Consider the following 8,882-nt stretch of genomic DNA (forward strand, 5'->3'; position numbering starts at 1 on the left):
AAGTAATGGCCTCAGTTTCTGTAATCAATCAAGTGATACATTATTCTTACAAATCTGAAAAATAGATAACACAAGCCATACCTTTACAAATAATTTTTCTCATTTCTATAATGTAGGAAGTACATATTATTTAAAAGACAGAACTAAAGAAAGCTGAATTTGAAACTTGAAAAGTTAAATCTAAACTTACTCAAAATCAGTGGAAAATGGCTTTAGTAATTTCCTTGGTACCTCAAGGGAAGTTCTGCACAATTTTCCTCCACACGCTGACGTCGCCACACTGCTTCCTTCCTTCGGCAGTGGCTCCTGATGGGCGCACAGGGTGTACACTCTGCCTCAGTGTCCTATGATTTACCCAGACACCTGTACCTGGCTTCAGACTCACATTTCAGTGTTTCACTGTTTGGTAATGTAGTTATTAGTAACTGGAATTTTCTAAGTTTTTAAGTTTCTAATTTCATTTGTTCCAAAAACCAATAGAGGGGCTGGGGAGATAGTTCGGTGGTCTAAGTGTCTGCCTGGCAAGCACAAAGATCTGGGTTTGATCCCAGTACTGCATGCAGTGCCAGCCTAGCCTCTGTACCAAATAACCAAAAACCAACACGCTTTGGTAATAGGGTTTGAAGCCAGGTTTATGCCCAGGTAAGGGTACATCCCTGACCTTTTAAAAAATTTTGTTTTGAGATAGGGTCTCGCCAACTTACCAAGGCCAGGCTCAAATTTGTGACCCTCCTGCCTGAGGCCCCGTGTGGCTGTGGTCACTTACTTGTGCTGTTGTGCCTGGTGTTTGCTCTTTGTTTCAATGACTTCAGAAGAGCAGTTGTGCAGTGATGTATTAGTGGTGAGTGGACTAGTTTTTTGTAGAGGTTAACAAGGTCATCTTTGCGGATTACTATGTCAGGTCCACAGGGTCTAGGTAATGCACACAAATGACTAAGGAATCCGGTGGTCTCGATACAGTGCTCATGGACGGGACGCAGTGCCCACACAGGGCTGCCCTTGGCCTTCAGTCATAATTCTCTGATCTCACACACGTACCCTCCCAGTCACAAAGGGACTGAATGACAGTAAGAGAAGCTAAATATAACATGGTGTTAAGCAGAAGAAACGCAACTCAAGCCAGTGAATCAACATTTTTATACTTGGGCTTTGTGGCTTGGCCTAAATTTTATCACTTTTACCAAAAATAGACATTCACTTAGAATTTGGGTGTATTTAAAAACTTCCAGTTTATATATAAAGTAGAATATTATTAGAAATATTTAATCTTCAGAGTTTATTTTATTATGCAGTTATCATTTAAGAAAAGTAAGACCCTTTAACTTTTGTATTGTCTCTTAATCATGAGGGAACGAATGTGTCCAATGTAAGGCATTTATTTGTTGGCAGCATTAAAGGATGAACTAATGTTACGCAAAAATTGTTAGAATATTTCAACTTAAAAAAATGCTGGGGGCTGGGGAGATGGCTCAGAATAAGTGCTTGCCTGGCAAGCGCAAGGGTCTGAGTTCAATCCCTGGTTCCGCCAAAAAACAAAAAACAGAAAACAAAATGCTGTCCTCCTGTTACACATTCTTAAACTAAATCTCTGTAAATAAACGGGACCACAGGAATCAGCAGGGCGGGTCTCCGGCCTCATGGCTGATCTTACCAGTACACAGACCGGTATTCAGTATTCCATGCCTGACACGTTCTCAGCCTCGGAAGTGCCCGTGCAGGCAGTGACCTGACACCGGAGTTCAGTGACAGAAGTGTGCGTGGGATGCAGAGCCGAGGCTGGGCCGAGATGGCCCGCAGGAGCGGCGGCGTTCCCTCGGCGCGCCCTCGCCAGGCCCTCCGGAGCCCTTCCGCGCAGGGGGGAAGCAGAGTGCGAGTCTCGAAGCTGTCAGCATAAAGGAAATGGTGGAGACGGAACACGCACACAGCTCTTGCGTTTGTACGCACTACAGCTACACGGTAATCTTTACAAGGAAATCTGGGGTGCAGGGTGAAGTGATAAAAATAAAACTTTCAAATTTAATCCATCATAAACCTAATGAAAATGCACAGTGTTTTTATTCATTAACCTCTATTGGTAAGTTGAAATTTTTAGCACTCTATGCACTAAATTATAACTAAACAACTGGAGGTTGCGGAGTTTTGTGGAAATGCAAAGAATGTTTTGTGATGTTTTGAATGAAAACAGCCCAGAGACTAAAAGATCCCATTTTAGATTTATATACTTGATTTGCTTATAAAAATAACTTCAGTTATGCCAACAATTATCTGAAAAAGGCAGGCTCTGACATTTAGTGACTGGAATAACCACAGTATCATTATAAGCTACAGTAAAATGGAATAGAAAACAACAGCTATGAAAAATCAATGTAAATAAATAGAAAACTCAAAGTAAATATGTAAATATTAGAAATATGCCTCAAAAAATGACCTATCAGTGAGAAAATTTTTATGGAAGCAATTTCAGAAAATAAATTCATACATACTTTAAGATTAGAACTGTACATGCTATATGGGGTCACTCAGAGGCCTGTCTACTCACCGGGGGCTCTTCTCCCTCTGGCTTTTGTGGGTGATAAGGTAGTCTGTAAGATTTTTATATTTACAGTTGTGAAAAATTTCTCAATTGCAAAAGATAACCCCTTCAACTTTTAAAGCAAAATGGACAATTCCTTCACTACAAACAGCATGAAAGTAGGGTATCTATTTATTTTACCGTATTTGAGTATTTTTGATAATCAAGTTATATCTTTTCACTGAAAAGTAATCCACTTAGTACAGTGAATGAGCTCATGGGAGAGCCAGACAGGAAAACATTTCTGGGCGTCAGGAATCAAGGCCTATAAACTCAATCTGCCTTGTCATCTATTTTTGGATGGCCCTGAGCTAAGAATGGGTTTTTCTATTTTTTAAAAGCGTCATTAAAAACAAAGTTGTGACAAAGAAACAAATATAGTCCACAAAACCTAAAACATTTGTGATCTGTCCTTTTCCAAAGAAGTCTGCAAACTTTTCATTATACCAGCGTCGTACAGACTTCAGGCAGTGCAGTTCCTGTCAGTACAAGACAGTGCTCATCAGCTTCCACCATGAATGTGGTTAACATCCTTAAAAGGGGTCGTCGTCTGATGTTGTATTTCACATTTTTTTTTTCAATTTTTCTTCAATATCATCAAAGTTCATCCTGTAATAGTATACAGAAAGGTAATCAAAGATGTTTGGCTTTGTAATGTTTAAAATATGGCACAATATAAAATAATCAACATTTTACCTTTTTAGAAACATTTAATAGGGCTGGTGAGATGGCTCAGTGGTCTAAAGCACCTACTTAGAACAAGCTTGGCAAAGCACAGGGACTGTGGTTCAATCCCCAGCACCACATGCCAGCCAGCCCCGCCCCCTGGTGGGCTGAGCTGACCACACACACACACACAAATAAAATTTTTTTTTTTAATTTTATTTATTTATTTGTGTGTGTGTGTGTGTGTGTGCGTGTGCGTGTGTGTGGCCAGCTCAGCCCACCAGGGGGCGGGGCTGGCTGGCATGTGGTGCTGGGAGATTGAACCGCGGTCCCTGTGCTTTAGCTAAGCTTGTTCTAAGTAGGTGCTTTAGACCACTGAGCCATCTCGCCAGCCCCTAAATTTTTTTTTTTTAAATTTTATTTAATACTTGGTAGTGGATCATCACATGAGCCACACCTTGCCTACTATGAAAAGGAAAACCTTCTAGTTTGCACCTTCCCACAGCAGATACCAGACAGTACAGGTTGACAATGATTCAGGAACTTAATTTGTTACATGGTTTTGGCCACAAACCAAATTAAATGAAATTGAATCAAGTTTCCCCACATAAACAAGGCACCTCACCACAGAACCTCACCACGGAGTGTGACTAGTGTGCAACTAGAACCGTGGAAAGAATGCAGGTGGGCCCTGAGGTACTGCTGCACATACCCGGATGATACTTTGGGCTTACTACTGCTTTTTTAAATACTTAACTTGAAATAGTCACAAATTTTAAAATAACTTGAAAAAATACATCCAAAACAATGAAACACATGTTTGCTAAATAAACTGGGAAAATACATATTCATAACTACCCTTTCCCTACTTAATTTGAATAGACCAGGAAGCAAGCTGTACGGCCTCCCCTGCCAGGGTCTGAGCTCTGCCCTGGATGTGACTGTGCTTCTGTAAGACCCCAGTTCTCTAACCCGCCCCGAGGCCTCTGGCTCACAGGTGAGAAGCCAGGACACTTCACCATGACTGTACTAAATTCCATCTCATACATGGACTAGTATGTCCTAGGTTGACACTGATTTATTTAAAAAAGGAATAAAATGAATGGGCTTCTCTGAGAATAAGAATCAAACTGATTAAAAATCCAGGGAGATGGCTAGCGAGAAAGTTCAGCAGATGAAGTGCCTGCTTCAGCAAGCACAGGGACTGGGATCTGATCACTGACACTCCATGCCATGGTGGCTCTGCCCCCAGGTGCACTGAGCCAGCGAGATGGGGCATGGTGGTGTGCGCCTGTAATCCCAGCGCTGGGCAGGCTGAAAACAGAAGGATCACTAGGAGTCTGAGCTGCATAGTGAGACCTTGTACCAAATACATAAAAAATAAAAAAAATCCAAGGAGGGAGATAAATGAGTTTCAACATACATTCTACTATTTGAGGAAAAAAGGAGTATTTGTTACTTAAAATACATTTACTATACAACTTTTTTTTCTTGTATTTTTTAGAGAAGGGTCTACAGGGTGTTCAAGGTCTCACTACTAGATTGGACTTGTAGTGATCCTCCTGTTAACAGCCTCTCAAGAGATGGGATTACAGGCATGCGCCACCATGCCTAGTCTCAACTACCATCTCAGCACGCTCCAGGGGCAGGGCCAGCATGGCAGGTCCGGGGATCAAACCCTGGGCTCCTGCATACGCTTGCAGGCACTTTAATCCGCTAAGCTACTTGGTCAGCCCTATTCAGTATACAACTTAATGCTTTCTTTATACTGAACAAAATTTAATGGCCTTAAATGACTTTTTTTATAACTTACATTTTACATACCATAAAATTCCTGCAGAGGAATGTTTTTAATAGAGCTGTACAAATACCATAAAATCTACATTTAGAACATTTTACACACTTTACGCATTAGTGGTACCCCAATTTCTGCTCTTTTTTTTTTTTTTTTTGTGGAACCAGGATCGAACTCAGGCCCTTGCGCTTGCCAAGGAAGCGCTTATTCCACTGAGCCATCTCCCCGGCCCCTTTCTGCTCTTTTTTACCTCACTTTGAGAACCACTAATCCGTGGCCTGTCATTAGGGATGAGCTTGTCCTGAACCACTCACGCGGACAGCATCCCACGACGCGGGGCCTTCGGCAGGAAGCGTATGTGCTTCCGGCTCTGCACGCTGTAGCCTGGGCAGGATCTTGTCCATTTTAGGGCCAAGGAACACCCCACAGTGCAGTACTGGACCGCACTTTGCTCGCTGGGTGACGGACACCTGAACTGAAGTTTTTTAGTATGATGACTGATGCGCCTGTGAACGTCTGTATAGATCTTTCTGCATTGACCTGCTTTTGCAAAATGGCTTTACTTGTACAAATTGGTAAGCATGTAAGTGGCTAGAGGATGTGTTCTGACAGCCATTATTTCTGAAAGTACGACATTCGGACTCTCTTTCCAAGCCCCACTCCACAGGTCATACATAAGGAAAACGCCTTTCTGTAACTTCTGCGAAGTCAGTTCCAGGTGGTGTTCTCACCTTGCTTCTCTTTTCCTGCTTTTGGAGCACTTCCAGTTTTCCATGAATGGAGGCAGCGATTGTTTTTGCATCTCTAGCACTCACATACTCTTCCCAAATACTTCTCTAAAATTAAAAACACTCGTGTCATGTTTTGGTTAAGTACGTAAATGATGACATTTCTATCTAACAACTTGACTACATATGTTTAAAGTTCTTTTGTTCCAAAACATTTAAGTGTTTGAAATTCAAATTTCCTCAAGGAAATAATGTTGGAAAAGGAGAGTTAAGCCATCCCTGCAATAAATGCATGACAAGAATGTAAAACAATTGCTGGGAAACCCCGGCAAAGCCTTGAACACATGTGCAGTGGGCAAGCCAAGACGTCCACACAGGCTGGAATTGCTCTCATCAAGCCCGGACCCTGGCCAAACCCTGCCTACTGCAGGACAGGAGCGGAGGGCCAGGGTCCGTGCCCACCCTCCCCGTGCTGGCTCTGTAGCCACCACTTTCTTCTTTCTTGGTGTGAAGCAGCCTCAAACTGCATGGGCTACAATTGCTCTTTTTAACCGTGTGTAGCAGCCTGCCTGGTTTGTACTTGTATTTACTCCGGTCCTTCCTATGCTCTGGCCTGTGGATCTGGACTCCTGGGTCACCATCTTCATGGACAGGGACACCTGGCTCCTTACCTGTCCCGAGTTCTGCACAGAGCAGCATGCTCTTTCCAACCATTCCCTGCTCCTGGTCCGTTCTGTTCACTATGCTGATACTTGCCTAGGATCCCTTTACCTGAGTAAGACCCAGGGCCACCTGCTCCTCAGGTGCTTGAAAACTGGAAGAGCGAACTACTGAGCCGAAGGAGTGAGGATGCAGGCACTTTACCAGTGCTGTGCTCTTTGGGCCTCAGGCTGTTCTTAAGATGAAGCGATTTCTTGGTGAATTAAAAACCAGTGAGAAAGCTAGGTCTGAAATTTGTCATCTAGGGGCTGGGGAGATGGCTTACGAGAATAAGTGCTTCCCTGGCAAGCACAAGGACCTGAGTTCAATTCCCCAGTTCCGCAAAAAAAAAAAAAAAAAAAAAGTCATGTAATGTTTTTTTTGTTTTTTTTTTTTTTTTTTTGAGATAATGGTCTTGCTATGCATCAGGCTGGCCTTGAAATCACTACACAGCCTGGGCTGGCCCTCAGCTCACGGTGCTCCTCATGCCTCGGCCTCCCGATTACTAGGATTACAGGTGTGCACCACCACGCCCAGGCCTAATTTTTTCAACTGTTTCAAATGTTAGAACTGTCAACAAATAATCAGATCTTAACCTTACTCCTTTCTCAAAAAGTGTAACACAGTAGAAATTCTTTACTTTGAATGTTTTACCAGAAGTATGTGGCATATGCTTCCTGGGCTTATAGCTCCCCCCCTCCCAAAAGAAAGTGAGGCCTTTACTTTGAAGCTTATTTTACAGCCTAAAGGATTCTGAATAGAAATACTGAAGACAAGTACTACTCTTCCATAGCAGAGTACACTACAGGATGTTCCGAGTGACCTCAGTACACAAGAACCTGTGGAGGCGCTACTGCTCCATTTCATTTCCTGCGCTAAAGTTCAGGGCTGGCTCGGGGCCCCGCGCAGGGCACCGTGCTTCCTCCTCAAGCCACTCCAACCCGTGCCTTGCTCTGTGGGGCTCTGGCTTCTTGTACCATTTCTTTCCCTCTCCCACATCTTCTACTCTTATCACCAAGTTATCTTTGGTAGTCTACAATTTATTGATTGATTGGTACCGGGTACTGAACTTAAGACCCTGCGCTTGCCAGGTAGGTGCTTCAGCTGCTGAGCTATCTCCCCAGCCCTAGTCTATGTTTTTTGCCCTAAGGTCTCACTATGTAGCTAGACTCGAGCACACGTGATCCTCTTGCCTCAGCCTCCTGAGTGCTGGGATTATAGCTGGGCACCACCATACCCGGCTTCCTAGTCTAATTGTAGACAGAAAATGATTTCGCTTTTGGTGGTCCTAAAAGTGAAAAAGCTACTGAAAAAGTATATTATTTTCTCACTGCTTCTGGGATCCTAGCAGGAGAATGCATTTTATTTTTCACTGCATCGTGCAATTTCCTCAGTCCTCTTTATTTGCTGAGTTTTACTTACGATAAGAAAAAGATCCTGCTCCGCCATCCCTTGCCCCTTTGTTCTGCAGTGCAGGGGACTGAACCGTGGTCCACACGGGTGCCCAGCAAGTGCTCTAGCCCTCACCAAAACCTATGCCCCTTCGCTTACATTCTTACAAACTAGTTAAGGAATCTACTCTTCAACTTTGTCGGAAAAAAAATATCAAAATTCTGATAGAAATAACAGTTCTGTCAGTCTTATTTTTTTACTTAGGAAGTTTGTGACCTTAGAAAGAAGCTGTCATCTCCATCTTGTTAACACTCTTTAGTGAGGAGCTGTACTGTTTATTGGAGAAAAAGCTACCGCGGCTGGCAAGATAGCTCAGTGGACTAAGCTCCTGCTTAGACAAGTGCAGGGACTGGGGTTTGATCCCTGGCACAACATGCCCTGCTGAGCTGGCCACCAAGACTGGGCATGGTAGCGCATGCCTGTAATCCCAGCACTCCCAGGGGAGGCTACAAATGAGGATGGCTATGAGTTTGAGTTGCACAGTGAGACCCTGTACCAAATACATTTAAAAAAAAAAAAAAGCTACTGTTAGGATTGCCTAAAAGTAATTAGTTATTAAACCAAAGAATCCTAACTTTTATCTTGTAATCTAAATCTCTAACAAGATAAGTGCTTAAGCTGGAAGTGGTGGCAGATGCCTGTAATCTCAGCACTTGAGAAGGCAGGAGGATCATTGGGAGTTTGACACCAGATGGGGCTATAAAGTCAGCTCAAGGCCAGCCTCGGCTATATGAGACCCCCTCCGCAAAAACAAACAAACAAACAAACAAACAAACAAACAAACAAAACCCCACATAAGTGCTCAGCTACTAAGGCTGAAAGAATTATAAAAGTATTAACTTTCTGTTTAAGGAAAAAACTTAAAATACCTATTTTTGTTTTTTCTTATGTATTTGGTATAGTCTCACGATGCAGCTCAGACTTGGAGCGATACTCCTGTTTTCGGCCTCCCCAGTGCTGGGATTATAGG

At 43.0% G+C, this 8,882-nt stretch overlaps 1 protein-coding gene across 1 annotated transcript in view; it reads right to left on the reverse strand.

Annotated features, from left to right (window-relative positions):
* Nucleotides 1-2,201: 2,201 nt before the first annotated feature.
* The window catches only part of Dnajc10 (DnaJ heat shock protein family (Hsp40) member C10), a 47,521-nt gene continuing 40,840 nt past the window's right edge, over nucleotides 2,202-8,882 (reverse strand). Inside the window, exons 21-22 of the mRNA XM_023712340.1 lie at nucleotides 5,765-5,869; nucleotides 2,202-3,181 (exon numbers count right to left, since the gene is read on the reverse strand). Of these exons, the coding sequence (XP_023568108.1) occupies nucleotides 3,170-3,181; nucleotides 5,765-5,869 (117 nt within the window). The 3' untranslated portion in view covers nucleotides 2,202-3,169. The remainder of the gene's footprint in view (nucleotides 3,182-5,764; nucleotides 5,870-8,882) is intronic.

This window comes from Octodon degus, unplaced genomic scaffold (genome assembly GCF_000260255.1).
Source record: "Octodon degus isolate 3935 unplaced genomic scaffold, OctDeg1.0 scaffold00025, whole genome shotgun sequence".
Classification (NCBI taxonomy): Eukaryota; Metazoa; Chordata; class Mammalia; order Rodentia; family Octodontidae; genus Octodon; species Octodon degus.